The 16710-nt window shown below is 48.9% G+C and overlaps 2 protein-coding genes across 2 annotated transcripts in view; one reads left to right on the top strand and one right to left on the bottom strand.

Annotated features, from left to right (window-relative positions):
- SBDS (SBDS ribosome maturation factor) overlaps positions 1-13722 on the bottom strand; it is a 39419-nt gene extending 25697 nt beyond the window's left edge. Inside the window, exons 1-2 of the mRNA XM_063953763.1 lie at positions 13439-13722; positions 11318-11447 (exon numbers count right to left, since the gene is read on the bottom strand). Of these exons, the coding sequence (XP_063809833.1) occupies positions 11318-11447; positions 13439-13566 (258 nt within the window). The 5' untranslated portion in view covers positions 13567-13722. The remainder of the gene's footprint in view (positions 1-11317; positions 11448-13438) is intronic.
- Positions 13723-13818: 96 nt separating this feature from the next.
- The window catches only part of LOC135028178 (S-adenosyl-L-methionine-dependent tRNA 4-demethylwyosine synthase TYW1-like), a 590293-nt gene continuing 587401 nt past the window's right edge, over positions 13819-16710 (top strand). The window contains exon 1 of the mRNA XM_063953759.1: positions 13819-14023. Coding sequence (XP_063809829.1) covers positions 13939-14023 — 85 coding nt within the window. The 5' untranslated portion in view covers positions 13819-13938. The remainder of the gene's footprint in view (positions 14024-16710) is intronic.

Here is a 16710-nt window from a genome sequence, read left to right as displayed (position 1 = left end):
CTACTGAGGAGGAAAGAGATTTAGGAGTCACTATTTCAAGTGACTTGAAGGCAGGAAAGCAATGCAACAAAGCAATGAGAAAGGCAAGTCAGATGCTTGGTTGCATAGGGAGAGGAATCAGTAGCAGGAAAAAAGAAGTGATAATGCCACTGTATAGGTCATTGGTAAGGCCCCATCTGGAATACTGTGTCCAGTTCTGGAGACCCTATCTCCAGAAGGATATAAATACATTAGAGAGTGTACAAAGAAGGGCAACTAAAATGGTGCATGGCCTACATCACAAAACTTACCCGGAAAGGCTAAAAGATCTTAACATGTATAGTTTGGAGGAGAGAAGGGAAAGGGGAGACATGATAGAAACTTTCAAATATATAAAGGGTCTTAACAAAGTTCAGGAGGGAAACATTCTTCAAAGGAAAAGAAGTATTAGAACTCGAGGGCATACATTGAGACTGGAGGGGGGGAGGTTCAGGGGAAATTTAAGGAAAAATTACTTCACAGAAAGGGTAGTGGATAAGTGGAATAGCCTCCCATCAGAGGTGGTAGAGGCTAAGACTGTAGGGCAATTTAAACATGCTTGGGACAGGCATATGAATATCCTTACAAAGAATCAAGATTAAAAAAGGGTTGAGATTGCCTAAAGGATAAAATAAAAAAGGGGCAGACTAGATGGGCCAAGTGGTTCTTATCTGCCGTCAAATTCTATGTTTCTATGAGATCGTGTCTGCTTAGGAAGTCTGCTTACCAGTTGTCCACTCCTGGAATGAAAATTGCCGACAGAGCTTTTGCAAATCTTTCTGCCCAGAGGAGTATCTTTGTCACCTCTGCCATTGCCGCTCTGCTTTTTGTTCCGCCCTGGCGGTTTATGTAAGCTACCGTTACATTGTCTGACTGGATCTGTACGGGACGACCTTGAAGAAGTTGTGCCGCTTGATGAAGGCTGTTGTACACAGCTCTCAATTCCAGAATGTTTATGTGAAGGAGTACTTCTTGACTTGACCATCGTCCTTGGAAGCTTTCCCCTTGCGTGACTGCTCCCCAACCTCGGAGGCTTGCATCTGTGGTCACCAGGATCCAAGTCTGAATCCCGAATCTGCGTCCCTCCAGGAGGCGAGAACTTTGAAGCCACCACAAGAGTGAAATACTGGATTTTGTTGACAGGATAATACTCCGGTGCGATCCGGACCACTTGTCCAGTAGGTCCCATTGGAACACCCTAGCGTGGAATCGGCCAAATTGTAGAGCCTCGTAGGCTGCTACCATCTTCCCCAGCAGGCGGATGCACTGATGAATCGATACGCGTGCTGGTTTTAAAACTTGTTTGACCATCCTCTGGATCTCCAGAGCCTTTTCCACCGGTAGGAATACTTTCTGTGCTTCAGTGTCTAATATCATTCCCAGAAATGATAACCTCATTGTGGGTTCCAATTGTGATTTTGGAAGGTTTATGATCCAACTGTGCTGTTGAAGCACAGTCAGGGAAAGTGCAATGTTCTGCACTACTTTCTCCCTGGATCTCGCTTTTATGAGGAGATCGTCCAAGTATGGGATGACTTTGACTCCTTTCTTGCGAAGAAGAATCATCATCTCCGCCATCACCTTGGTGAATATTCTCGGAGCCGTGGAGAGCCCGAAAGGCAATGTTTGGAACTGGTAGTGGCAGTCCTGCACCGCAAACCTCAGGTATGCCTGATGCGGCGGGTAGATGGGAACATGTAAATAAGCATTTTTGATGTCCATCGATACCAGAAATTCCTTTTCCTCCAAGCTGGAGATCACCGCTCTCAGGGATTCCATCTTGAATTTGAACCTTTTCTCTGACGTCCTAAGTGGATGCTGGGACTCCGTAAGGACCATGGGGAATAGCGGCTCCGCAGGAGACTGGGCACAACTATAAAGAAAGCTTTAGGTCTAACTGGTGTGCACTGGCTCCTCCCACTATGACCCTCCTCCAGACTTCAGTTAGAATCTTGTGCCCGGCTGAGCTGGATGCACACTAGGGGCTCTCCTGAGCTCCTAGAAAGAAAGTATATTTTAGGTTTTTTATTTTACAGTGAGATCTGCTGGCAACAGACTCACTGCAGCGAGGGACTAAGGGGAGAAGAAGCGAACCTACCTAACTGGTGGTAGTTTGGGCTTCTTAGGCTACTGGACACCATTAGCTCCAGAGGGATCGACCGCAGGACCCGACCTTGGTGTTCGTTCCCGAAGCCGCGCCGCCGGCCCCCTTACAGAGCCAGAAGCAAAAAGTGTTCCGGAAAATCGGCGGCAGAAGACTTCTGTCTTCAACAAGGTAGCGCACAGCACAGCAGCTGTGCGCCATTGCTCCTCATGCACACCTCACACTCCGGTCACTGATGGGTGCAGGGCGCTGGGGGGGGGGGCGCCCTGAGGGCAATATAAGACACCTTGGCTGGCAAATCTACACCATATATAGTCAGGAAGGCTATATAGGTGTAAAAATACCCCTGCCAGAATTCCAGAAAAAGCGGGAGAAGTCCACCGGAAAAGGGGCGGGGCCATCTCCCTCAGCACACTGGCGCCATTTTTCCCTCACAGCTCCGCTGGAAGGATGCTCCCTGGCTCTCCCTTGCAGTGTCAAGCTACATAAGGGTAAAAAAGAGAGGGGGGGGGGGCACTAAATTTAGGCGCAGTATATATAATATAAGCAGCTATAAGGGAAAAACACTCATTTATAGTGGGATCCCTGTGTTATATAGCGCTCTGGTGTGTGCTGGCATACTCTGTCTCCCCAAAGGGCTTTGTGGGGTCCTGTCCTCTGTCAGAGCATTCCCTGTGTGTATGCGGTGTGTCGGTACGACTGTGTCGACACGTTTGATGAGGAGGCTTATGTGGAGGCGGAGCAGATGCCGATAAATGTGATGTCACCCCCTGTGGGGTCGACACCTGAGTGGATGGTGCTGTGGAAGGAATTACGCGACAGTGTCGACTCCTTGCATAAAAGGTTTGACGACATACCAAATGTGGGACAGCCGGCTTCTCAGCCTGTGCCTGCCCAGGCGTCTCAAAAGCAATCAGGGGCTCTAAAACGCCCGCTACCTCAGATGGCAGACACAGATGTCGACACGGATACTGACTGTAGTGTCGACGACGATGAGACTAATGTAACTTCCAGTAGGGCCACACGTTACATGATTGAGGCAATGAAAAATGTGTTGCACATTTCTGATGTTACCCCCGGTACCACAAAAAAGGGTATTATGTTTGGAGAGAAAAAACTACCAGTAGCTTTTCCTCCATCTGAAGAGTTAAATGAAGTGTGTGAAGAAGCGTGGGCTTCCCCTGATAAGAAACTGGTAATTTCTAAGAGGTTACTAATGGCGTACCCTTTCCCGCCAGAGGATAGGTCACGTTGGGAAACATCCCCTAGGGTGGATAAAGCGCTCACACGCTTGTCAAAGAAGGTGGCACTACCGTCTCCGGATACGGCCGCCCTGAAGGAATCTGCTGATAGAAAGCAGGAGGCTATCCTGAAGTCTATATATACACACACAGGTGTTATACTGAGACCATCTATTGCTTCAGCATGGATGTGCAGTGCTGCAGCTGCGTGGTCAGATTCCCTGTCGGAAAGTATTGATACCCTAGACAGGGACACTATATTGCTAACCGTAGAGCATATTAAAGATGCACTTTTATACATGAGGGATGCACAGAGGGATATTTGCCGGCTGGCATCTAAAATAAGTGCAATGTCCATTTCTGCCAGGAGAGGGTTATGGACTCTGCAGTGGACAGGAGATGCAGATTCTAAAAGGCACATGGAAGTTCTGCCTTATAAGGGTGAGGAGTTGTTCGGGGATGGTCTCTCTGACCTAGTTTCCACAGCAACAGCTGGGAAGTCTACATTTTTACCCCATGTTCCCTCACAGCCAAAGAAAGCACCGTATTATCAGGTACAGTCCTTTCGGCCCAATAGGGGCAACCGGGTTAGGGGCGCGTCCTTTCTGCCCAGAGGTAGAGGGAAAAAGCTGCAGCATACAGCCAGTTCCCAGGAGCAAAAGTCCTCCCCCGCTTCCTCTAAGTCCACAACATGACGCTGGGGCTCCACAGGCGGAGCCAGGTACGGCGGGGGCCCGTCTCAAATATTTCAGCAATCAGTGGGCTCGCTCACGGGTGGATCCCTGGATCTTTCAAGTAGTATCTCAGGGGTACAAGCTGGAATTCGAGACGTCTCCCCCCCGCCATTTCCTCAAATCTGCCATACCAACCACTCCCTCAGGCAGGGAGGCAGTGTTACAGGCAATTCACAAGCTGTATTCACAACAGGTGATAGTAAAGGTGCCCCTACTTCAACAAGGACGGGGTTACTATTCCACAATGTTTGTGGTACCGAAACCGGACGGTTCGGTGAGACCCATTTTAAATTTGAAATCCTTGAACACGTATATAAAAAAATTCAAGTTCAAGATGGAATCGCTCAGGGCGGTTATTGCAAGCCTGGACGAGGGGGATTACATGGTATCACTGGACATCAAGGATGCTTACCTGCATGTCCCCATTTACCATCCTCACCAGGAGTACCTCAGATTTGTGGTACAGGATTGTCATTACCAATTCCAGACGTTGCCGTTCGGTCTATCCACGGCTCCGAGGGTCTTTACCAAGGTAATGGCCGAAATGATGATACTCCTTCGAAAGAAGGGAGTTTTAATTATCCCGTACTTGGACGATCTCCTGATAAAGGCGAGGTCCAGGGAGCAGTTGGTCGGGGTAGCACTATCTCGGGAGGTGCTACAACAGCACGGCTGGATTCTAAATATTCCAAAGTCACCCCTTGGGTTCTACGACACGTCTACTGTTCCTGGGGATGGTTCTGGACACAGAACAGAAAAAAGTGTTTCTCCCGGAGGAGAAGGCCAAGGAGCTGTCATCTCTAGTCAGAGGCCTCCTAAAACCAAAACAGGTGTCGGTGCATCACTGCACGCGGATCCTAGGAAAGATGGTAGCTTCCTACGAAGCAATTCCATTCGGCAGGTTCCATGCAAGAACCTTTCAGTGGGACCTGTTGGACAAGTGGTCCGGATCGCATCTTCAGATGCATCGGCTGATAACCCTGTCTCCAAGGCTGCAGAGTGCTCATCTTCAAGAGGTCCGCAGATTCGGCATACAGGACTGGGTCCTGCTGACCACGGATGCCAGCCTTCGAGGCTGGGGGGCAGTCACACAGGGAAGAAACTTCCAAGGACTATGGTAAAGTCAGGAGACTTCCCTGCACATAAATATTCTGGAACTGAGGGCCATTTACAATGCCCTAACTCAGGCAAAACCCCTGCTTCAAAACCAGCCGGTACTGATCCAGTCAGACAACATCACGGCGGTCGCCCATGTAAACCGACAGGGCGGCACGAGAAGCAGGACGGCGATGGCAGAAGCCACAAGGATTCTCCGATGGGCGGAAAATCACGTGTTAGCACTGTCGGCAGTGTTCATTCCAGGAGTGGACAACTGGGAAGCAGACTTCCTCAGCAGGCACGACCTCCACCCGGGAGAGTGGGGACTTTATCCAGAAGTCTTCCAACTGATTGTAAACCGTTGGGAAAGGCCACAGGTGGACATGATGGCGTCCCGCCTAAACAAAAAGCTAGAAAAGTATTGCGCCAGGTCAAGAGACCCGCAGGCGATAGCTGTGGACGCTCTAGTGACACCGTGGGTGTACCAGTCGGTTTATGTGTTCCCTCCTCTTCCTCTCCTACCAAAGGTACTGAGGATAATAAGGAGAAGAGGAGTAAGAACTATACTCATTGTTCCGGATTGGCCAAGAAGAGCTTGGTACCTGGAACTTCAAGAAATGATCTCAGAGGACCCATGGCCTCTGCCGCTCAGACAGGACCTGCTGCAGCAGGGGCCCTGTCTGTTCCAAGACTTACCGCGGCTGCGTTTGACGGCATGGCGGTTGAACACCGGATCCTGAAGGAAAAGGGCATTCCGGAGGAAGTCATTCCTACGCTGATTAAAGCTAGGAAAGAAGTAACCGCAAACCATTATCACCGCATATGGCGAAAATATGTTGCGTGGTGTGAGGCCAGGAAGGCCCCAACAGAAGAATTTCAGCTGGGCCGTTTCCTGCACTTCCTACAGTCAGGGGTGTCTATGGGCCTAAAATTGGGTTCCATTAAGGTCCAGATTTCGGCTCTATCGATTTTCTTCCAGAGAGAACTGGCTTCACTACCTGAAGTTCAAACTTTTGTTAAGGGAGTGCTGCATATTCAGCCCCCTTTTGTGCCTCCAGTGGCACCTTGGGATCTCAACGTGGTGTTGGATTTCCTAAAGTCACATTGGTTTGAGCCACTTAAGACCGTGGAATTGAAATATCTCATGTGGAAAGTGGTCATGTTGTTGGCCTTGGCTTCGGCCAGGCGTGTATCAGAATTGGCGGCTTTGTCATGTAAAAGCCCTTATCTGATTTTCCATATGGATAGGGCAGAATTGAGGACTCGTCCCCAATTTCTCCCTAAGGTGGTATCAGCCTTTCATCTGAACCAACCTATCGTGGTGCCTGCGGCTACTAAAGACTTGGAGGCTTCCAAGTTGTTGGACGTAGTCAGGGCCCTGAAAATTTATGTTTCCAGGACAGCTGGAGTCAGAAAAACTGACTCGCTATTTATCCTGTATGCGCCCAACAAGTTGGGTGCACCTGCTTCAAAGCAGACTATTGCTCGCTGGATCTGTAGTACGATTCAGCTTGCACATTCTGCGGCTGGACTGCCGCATCCTAAATCAGTGAAAGACCATTCCACGAGGAAGGTGGGCTCTTCTTGGGCGGCTGCCCGAGGGGTCTCGGCTCTTCAACTTTGCCGAGCAGCTACTTGGTCGGGGTCAAACACGTTTGCAAAATTCTATAAGTTTGACACCCTGGCTGTGGAGGACCTAGAGTTTGCCCATTCGGTGCTGCAGAGTCATCCGCACTCTCCCGCCCGTTTGGGAGCTTTGGTATAATCCCCATGGTCCTTACGGAGTCCCAGCATCCACTTAGGACGTCAGAGAAAATAAGAATTTACTCACCGGTAATTCTATTTCTCGTAGTCCGTAGTGGATGCTGGGCGCCCATCCCAAGTGCGGATTGTCTGCAATAATTGTATATAGTTATTGTTTAACTAAAGGGTTATTGTTGAGCCATCTGTTGAGAGGCTGTTGTCATACTGTTAACTGGGTATTGTATCACAAGTTATACGGTGTGATTGGTGTGGCTGGTATGAGTCTTACCCGGGATTCTAAATCCTTCCTTATTGTGTCAGCTCTTCCGGGAACAGTATCCTAACTGAAGTCTGGAGGAGGGTCATAGTGGGAGGAGCCAGTGCACACCAGTTAGACCTAAAGCTTTCTTTATAGTTGTGCCCAGTCTCCTGCGGAGCCGCTATTCCCCATGGTCCTTACGGAGTCCCAGCATCCACTACGGACTATGAGAAATAGAATTACCGGTGAGTAAATTCTTATTTTCAAATAAAAGGTTCAGAGTCTTTAGGTTAAAATCGGTCTGACCGAGCCATCCGTTTCGGCACTACAAACAGGCTTGAATAAAACCCTTTTTCCTGTTGTGATACAGGAACTAAGGAAATTACGTTGTCTTGACATAATTTCTGTACTGCGTTCAGCACTTTTGCTCTGTCCTGAATAGAAGCTGGTAAGGCTGATTTGAAAAATCCGCATGGGGGAAGGTCCTGAAATTCCAATTTGTACCCTTGGGATACTATCTGCAATACCCAAGGATCCAGATCTGAGTGAACCCAGACCTGGCTGAAAGACAGTAGACATGCCCCCACCCGATCGTACTCCCGCAGGGGAGCCCCAGCGTCATGCTGAGGTTTTAGCAGAAGTAGCTGTTGACTTCTGCTCCTGCGAGCCTGATGGTGTTGTAGATTTTTTACCTCTTCCACGACCTCTTCCTGCGAAGAAGGGGGTACCCTTTGCCTTTTTGGACTTGTTGGGTTGAAAGGATTGCATCGTATGAGAATGAAATCCTTTCCTAGGTGGAGCAGCTGAGGAAGGCAGAAATGCTGACTTGCCTTGTGTAGTTGTTGAAATCATGGCATCCAGCTCGTCTCCAAAGAGGGCTTCTCCATTGTAAGGAAGCGCCTCAATATTCTTTTGATTCCGCATCAGCATTCCATTGGCGGATCCACAGCGCCCTGCGGGCTGAAATCAGCATAGTGGAGGATCTTGAACTCAGCAACCCAATATCCTTCATAGCTTCAACTAAGTAACCTGCAGCATCTTTGATATGGCCGAGAGTTAGGACTATTTCATCCGTCAACTGTGTCTATGTTAACAAGCAAGTTGTCAGACCATTTTTCCACAGCGTTACCCACCCACGCACAAGCAATGGTGGGCCTGAGCACCGTTCCGTTAGCCGTATATATAGTTTTTAGGGTTGTTTCTAATTTACGGTCAGCTAGATCTTTTTAAGAGGCTGAACCAGGGGCAGGCAAAACTATTTTCTTAGACAGCCAAGAAACTGAGGTGTCTATCATTGGGGGTGTCTCCCATTTGTGCCTGTCTTCCTCAGGGAAAGTATACGCTAAACGTATCCTTCTGGGAAGGGTAAATTTCTTCTCAGGGTTAGCCCAGGATTCTTCAAAGAAAGCATTCAAATCCTTTGAAGGAGGAAGTCACAACCTGCTTTTTATTTAATTTAAAATAATCCTTTTCCTCTGGAACCAGCAACTATCATACATTGTATGCTTTTGGCTAATTTGGGGTCTACCCCTCTCAAATCCCCAGTGTCGACGTCAGAATCTGTGTCCCCTTGCATTATCTGGGCCAGAGACCTTTTCTGGGAACTGGATGGGGCCCGAGTGGATGATATGGAGGGGTCAGTAAACAGTGCATCCTCCACAGACTACCTCCAATATTTAGTCTGTTGTTCAGACTCAGAGAATTTCTTTGCAAGCATTGACATATTCTTTTGCAACATTCTCACCCACTCCGGCTCCTTCTGAGAGGGAAGGGCCACCACATTACCCTCTTGTGCATCCAAAATGGGTTCTTCCTGGGAAGAACCCTCCCCAATGTCTGACATGTTACACACTTGTACAAACACACCCCTATCACTAAAGTCTGTCAGAGAGACACAGAGGGATTTGCCAGTCCACCACTGCGCCTTATTGTGAATTGTGGAAATATTACCCACTTATAGTGCATATACCAATAATAGGCCCACAGACCTAATTATAATGAACACTCTCTGCCCCTTCTATAACACCCTGTACTTGTATCAGGCAGCGTTGTCATGAGGAGAAACCGCGTTCAGGAGCTTCACACTGGAGTTTCTGCAGGAGAAAATGGCACCCAGTGAGTGTTCTGGCAAGTCTGAAGAGAAGCCCCGCCCTTCAGCCTCAGCAATGTAATATTTATACTGGCTGGGGATGGCACATCAGCGGCTGTACATGTATGTACACTTTTCGCCAGTGAGAGTAAAGGTGCATACACACGGAGCGATATAACTGAGCGATTTTGACTATATAGTCAAAATCGCTCAGAAAGTTAGTGCAGATCGCTCCGTGTGTATACAGGCAGCGATAGCGATGCGCGTCCCCGCTAGGTCGCTATCGCTGGGAAAAATAGTCAGTGCAGGCAAGTCAATTTTGGCTATGTCGCTGCAAAAGTTAGTCAAAATCGCTAATACTTTAAGAGGCCAGCGATTTTTCCCAGCGATAGCGATGTTGCAGGCGGCGGTGGTGCGGGCGGCGGCGGGTTGTGGCCGGCGGCGGGTTGCGGTGGCGGTGTGGGCGACGGCGGGTTGCGGCGGCGGTGCGGGCGACGGCGGGTTGCGGTATGGGCGGCGGTGGGTTGCGGTGTGGGCGGCGGCGGGTTGCGGCAGCGGTGCGGGCGGGGGAAATTTACCTTTATCTTGCAGAGTTTGGCAGCGGAGCGGTACCAGTTTCAAAAATGGCGCCTCAGCGTCATTTTTGAAATTCAAGATGGCCGCCGCGAGCCAATCACGGCTCGCCGCGTCATCGCCCCGTTCCCTCCCGCTGACTTATATAAGTCAGCGCGAGGCAGCGGCTTTCAGTCCGACGGCGGAGGAGGAGCGGAGAAGAGCTCCTGAAGACGCCGTGGAAGTCCTGGATGGGCGGCGGCTATGCAAAAGAGCTTAGCAGCCGCCGCCCACCAGGTGAAGATGCTGGAAGTCCTGGGAAGGCGGCGGCCATGCAAAAGAGCTTAAAGGCCGCCGCCCCCAGGTGAAGACCCAGTTTAATAAAGGATTTTTTTAAAAATGTGTCGTGTTTTTTCCCCAATATTTTCTTTACAGGTGGACTACAGGTGCCAGCAGGCCCTTTATGTCCGGGCATGCTGGCACTTGTGGTTCACCAAGTGCCAGCATGCTGGGGCAGGCTTGCTGGGACCTGTAGGCCACCTGTAAAGAACAATATTACTATTGAAAGGCTATCAGCCTCCCATCCACCGCCCACGGATGGGGGGGACAGCCTCGGGCTTCACCCCTGGCCCTTGGGTGGCTGGAGGGGGGGACCCCATGATTTAAGGGGTCCTCACTCCTCCAGTGTACCCCGGCCAGGGGTGACTAGTTGGGGGGTAATGGCACGGCCGCAGGGACCAATATAAAAGTGTCCCCCGGCTGTGGCATTATCTCCCTGGCTAGTGGAGCCCGGTGCTGGTTTGAAAAATACGGGGGACCCCTATGTCTTTTGTCCCCCGTATTTTTTAAACCAGGACCGGACGCAGAGCCCGGTGCTGGTTGTCTAAATATAGGGGAACCCTACTCATTTTTTCCTCTGTATTTTAACAACCAGGACTGGCTCAAAGAGCCCGAGGCTGGTTTTACATAGGAGGGGGGACCCCACGCAAAATTTTTTTTTTTACTTTTAGCTATTTAAATACCAGCCACCCTGTAAAATCGTCCTATATATGACACTCATCCCCTTATTTAAATGATAGTCAAAATCTCCCATAGCCAAAATCTCTTGCATAGTTAGACAAAATATATGGTAAAGTTAGTCAAAATCTCCTACTGCCAGTTCAAGGGAAAAGTTAGTCAAAATCTCTCATAGTCAAAATCTCTCCGTGTGTATGCACCTTAAGGTTTTAAAAGAGGTCTGGAGGAGGGGAATAGAGGGAGGAGCCAGTTCACAATGTTCAAAAAGTCTTGAAGTGCCAAAGGCTCCTGCGCAACTGTCTATACCCCATGGTAATAAAATGGACCCCAGCATCCTCTAGGGCGTAAGAAAAATTATATATATATATATATATATATATATATATATATATATATATATATATATATATATATATATATAAAATAAGCAGTAAGATTTGATACTCCTTTCTCTCACAATACCTGTTTGCATATTTCTGTCTGATCTTCTGTACCAAATGCCTTGACAAGATCCTCTTTCTTAGCAACCTGACCTTTAGAAACATTCATGAATACTGAGTGACTCTGTAACACTTCATCAAGATCTTTCTCTCTGCAACCAAAGATTAAAATGAAAATAATTGTTATCAGGGGTTGCTTTTGTCTGGCAATTACTAAAAATTGGCAAGAAACATGTATTGTTTCTTGCAACACTACAAATTAAGAGAATTAGAGAGAATACTATAGATTGTAAGCTTGTGAGCAGGGCCTTCCTACCTCTATTACCGGGTCGACACGGGTCAGTGTGCGGTGTGAAAGCGTCATGGTGGAATTCCCATGTCGCCTGACCCGGTAATTAAACCCGGGAATACAGCAGTGTTATTCCCGGGTTGAATACCGGGTCAGTGGCTCTGTAAACGGATTCCCGGGTCGAGGCGATTCGGGACCCGTTTACTAGATAGGGAGAGGCGGCGCAGAGATAAGCTCATCTCCCAGCGCCGGCTCCGCCCCCCGCCGCTATCTCAACCGACCCAGCATATTGCGGGGTCGGACAACCAGCGAATGGGGTAGCAGATTCTCCAATGCCGCATGCCACCCGGGAAGGACCCGTTTCCAATTGACGGGTGGGATGCAGCATTGGAGATGTGAAAGGAGTATATGATTGTCTGTTATTACTCAGTCTTGTTTTTTTCAATGTTGTTTGCAATTGTTTTAGGTTATCATTGTGTCCAGTTGTAAAGCACAAGGGAATTTGCTGCGCTATATAAGAAACTAAATAATAAATAAAATACATAAATAAACAATTGCTGGAAAATCCCTTACTTTTAAAACAGGCATTGCTGTTCAATTTACATAAAATGTCATGTGCAAAGAACAGCACACAAAATCAGCAAATGCTGTATCTTCTTAACTAATCTATCAGATCATCAATGTTTTAATTACAAATGAAGATCACCACTACTGCCAATTCACACAGCTGGCTTCATTGCATAGAAATAAAATGCAGAAGTCATAACTGCAACAACAAGGCACAAATGCAACTGAAAAACCAATAATAAACCGTATGACATAAGGTCAATTTTCAAAATGAGCATGACCAAGTATAGACAGCTTCAGTCAGTGATGCAGCCAGCTGACTGAACCCCGCATATATGGGCAGCTTTGGATAAGTGCAGTGTTTCACAATTGCTTGGAAATAGAAATGCAATATTAAAACATAAAAACAAATAATTACAAATCTCGCAATTAAATCGGGGTTGGGCCTGTTTCACCAGCGTTCAGCATCCAGACGCCAGGATTCAGAATCAGAATCAGGTTTATTGGCCAGGTATACTTGCGTATACTAGGAATTTGTCTTCGGTTTGCTTTACAACAGCCAAGTAGGTAACAGATAAGCAGGTGTGGGGGGGGGGGTAAGCAAAGTCACACAGATAGGGTATTCGGGCGGCAGAATGCAGACGGGAGGGCCTTTTGGGCTCGCCACAGGTTCAATTCCCACTCTATGGGTGTTGTGGACACCCACGAGTGTGACTAGTCCCTGTTAGCTGGCATGCTGACTGTCAGGATATAGGCGACGGTATTGGGACTAGCAGTCTCCTGACCGCCAGTCACAAAAGTACATCCCATAGAATGTTAGCAAAATAATTAAGAATGAATTGGCCTGTGACTGCAATGGTACACCATGTGTAGTCTTGAAATACCATATTTGTGTTAGTATAATATGTGTGGCTGGATTTACACGTGCACGTTTGAGAACAGAAAGGTAATATTACACAGACCATACTATATATCTGAAAGGCAGACAATGAGCCGCTCTCCTGCTGCGGTGGAACAGGCCCCAGCACGCTCGGCCACACTGCCCTGCATAATGGAACTTGACGGAGACACGTTGCTACCGGTGCCCGCAGTAGCACATCATAGCTGTACACAGCACTGGCTGCGAGCTGAGCAGATCACGGGAACCAAGTACACGTGATCCGCTGTTTGCATTCCGAGCCTCGCTGTCACTCATTATAAGCCACGCCCACACAGAGGCGATGGCGCCAGTGATTGGCTCCCATACATGTGGTTCATCTAGTTTTTCTCGCCTCGCCATATACTTACGTCCCGCTCCGCCAGCTCATAACCTTGTTCTTGTAACAGGCGATCTCAAACCTCTTTCCACCCTTCTTCATCCGCACGACCGCCACATTGGTGAGGCGGATTTGGTTGGTGGGGGTGAAGATAGACATGCTGTGGGCCACTCACACCTGCACTGGCCTATGTAACGTCCGCTGCGCGTAGCCTGGCACCAGGGACCCGCAGAGTACCGAGGAGCTAGGATTAGTCACAGCCACCACTAACAGTCCACGCATGCGTAGAGAGGGTGTTATGTTATTGGCGGAGGCGTGCGTGCGTGCGTGCTGCGCCCTGCTTAGTCACTGGCTCGGCCTGCTGCGTAAGTGACGTGAGTAATAAAGCTTGCTTATTTAAAAAAAAAAACAACCAAAAAAACCCCAACATTTCTACGTCCGGAAACAAACATGGCGGCCCCCAGTGTGGCATGAGGGTGCTTTGAGTCGTTCTGCGTTTGTGTCAGTGTGTGTACAGCTGTTTTGTCTGCAATGGAGCGACTGTATTTGCTATCGCTGCTACTGTTACTGCTTCCAGCGGCGCGTGGTGTGAGCGCTCAGCAGCAGGAGGAGGAGGGTAGGTACAGGCAAACGGGCTGTCAGAAGTGTGTCTGATTCTACGGAGCTGCGCCTATACTGAGCCCAGTCTTCTTTTCTGCACCTAAAATGGGAGTGTTTTGAAAATGCAAAAAGTCTTTGTTATTTTCTGTAAATAGCTGGTGGCAAGTCATTGTGTACATCAGTATTCTCAAACTCCTCAGGGACTCTTAGCAGGGTTCAAGTTTAGAACATGGAGCCCCCTGGATTAACATAATTAAACTGCTTGAGAACATTATTAAACTTGCTCAGAACATTAAACCGTATTTCTCTGACGTCCTAGTGGATGCTGGGGACTCCGTAAGGACCATGGGGAATAGCGGGCTCCGCAGGAGACTGGGCACTTTAAAGAAATATTTAGTACTATCTGGTGTGCACTGGCTCCTCCCTCCATGCCCCTCCTCCAGACCTCAGTTAGAATCTGTGCCCGGACAGAGCTGGGTGCTTTTAGTGAGCTCTCCTGAGCTTGCTAATAAGAAAGTATTTTAGTTAGGTTTTTTATTTTCAGAGAGCTTCTGCTGGCAACAGACTCTCTGCTACGAGGGACTGAGGGGAGAGAAGCAAACCTACTAACTGCGGCTAGGTTGCGCTTCTTAGGCTACTGGACACCATTAGCTCCAGAGGGATCGAACACAGGACCTGACCTTGTCGTCCGTTCCCGGAGCCGCGCCGCCGTCCCCCTCGCAGAGCCAGAAGACAGAAGGCCGGCAGTAGCGGAGAAGACATCGAAATCGGCGGCAGAAGACTCCTGTCTTCACATGAGGTAGCGCACAGCACTGCAGCTGTGCGCCATTGCGCCCACACTAACCCACACACTCCGGTCACTGTAGGGTGCAGGGGGGGGGCACCCTGGGCAGCAATTGTTACCTCCTGGCGAATGCTGCATATAGACAGTGGCACACTGTTATATGTATGAGCCCCCGCCAGCACTCACCAGCGCCATTTTTCTTCCACAGCTCCGATGAGAGGAAGCTCCCCAGGCTCTCACCTGCAGAATCACGGTAGAAGGGTAAAAAAGAGAAGGGGGGCACATAAATTTAGGCGCATAAATCATAATACAGCAGCTACTGGGTAAACACTAAGTTACTGTGTATTCCCTGGGTTATATAGCGCTGGGGTGTGTGCTGGCAGACTCTCTCTCTGTCTCTCCAAAAGGCCTTGTGGGGGTCCTGTCCTCATTTAGAGCTTCCCCTGTGTGTGTGGTGTGTCGGTACGCGTGTGTCGACATGTTTGACGAAGAGGGCTATGTGGAGGCAGAGCAAGTGCAGTTGACTGACGTGTCGCCGCCGACGGTGCCGACACCTGATTGGATGGATATGTGGAAGGTGTTAAATGATAATGTAAACTCCTTACATAAAAGGTTGGATAGAGCTGATACCTCGGGCCAGTCAGGGTCTCAACCCATGCCTGATCCTACAGCGCAGAGGCCCTCAGGGTCTCAAAAGCGCCCACTATCCAAAATGGTTGACACAGATGTCGACACGGATTCTGACTCCAGTGTCGATGACGATGATGCAAAATTGCAACCAAAAATGACAAAAGCTATACGTTACATGATTATAGTGATGAAGGATATTTTACACATATCAGAGGTAAACCCTGTCCCTGACAAGAGGGTTTATATGTATGGGGAGAAAAAGCAAGAGGTGACTTTTCCCCCTTCACATGAGTTAAATGAGTTATGTGAAAGAGCGTGGGATTCCCCGGATAAGAAAGTCCTGATTTCCAAAAGGTTACTTATGGCGTACCCTTTCCCGCCAGAGGACAAGGTGCGCTGGGAATCCTCCCCTAGGGTAGATAAAGCTCTGACACGCTTATCTAAGAAGGTGGCCCTGCCGTCGCAGGATACGGACACCCTAAAGGATCCTGCAGATAGAAAGCAGGAAAGTATCCTGAAATCTGTTTATACACATTCAGGCACTCTACTGAGGCCGGCAATTGCGTCGGCGTGGATGTGTAGTGCTGTAGCAGCGTGGACAGATAATCTGTCTGAGGAAATGGATACCTTAGACAGGGATACCATTATGCTGACCCTGGGGCATATAAAAGACACTGTCCTATATATGAGGGATGCCCAGAGGGACATTTGCCTACTGGGCTCTAGAATTATTGCAATGTCAATTTCTGCCAGGAGGGTCCTGTGGACTCGGCAGTGGACAGGTGATGCCGACTCCAAAAAACACATGGAGGTGTTACCTTACAAGGGTGAGGAATTGTTTGGGGACGGTCTCTCGGACCTGGTTTCCACAGCTACTGCTGGGAAGTCAAACTTTTTGCCATATATTCCCTCACAACCGAAGAAAGCACCGTATTACCAAATGCAGTCCTTTCGCGCACAAAGAAGCAAGAAGGTCAGAGGTGCTTCCTTTCTTGCTAGAGGCAGGGGCAGAGGAAAAAAGCTGCACCTTACAGCTAGTTCCCAGGAACAGAAGTCCTCCCCGGCTTCCACTAAATCCACCGCATGACGCTGGGGCTCCACGGGTGGAGCCAGGAGCGGTGGGGGCGCGTCTCCGACATTTCAGCCACCAGTGGGTTCGCTCACAGGTGGATCCCTGGGCTATACAGATTGTGTCTCAGGGATACAAGCTGGAATTCGAGGTGATGCTCCCTCAACGTTACCTAAAATCGGCCCTGCCAGCTTCCCCCATAGAAAGGAAAGTAGTGGTA

This window comes from Pseudophryne corroboree, chromosome 2 (genome assembly GCF_028390025.1).
Source record: "Pseudophryne corroboree isolate aPseCor3 chromosome 2, aPseCor3.hap2, whole genome shotgun sequence".
NCBI lineage: Eukaryota > Metazoa > Chordata > Amphibia > Anura > Myobatrachidae > Pseudophryne > Pseudophryne corroboree.
Note: the sequence above shows the minus strand (reverse complement) of the source record. Positions and strands in the feature narration are given on the sequence as shown.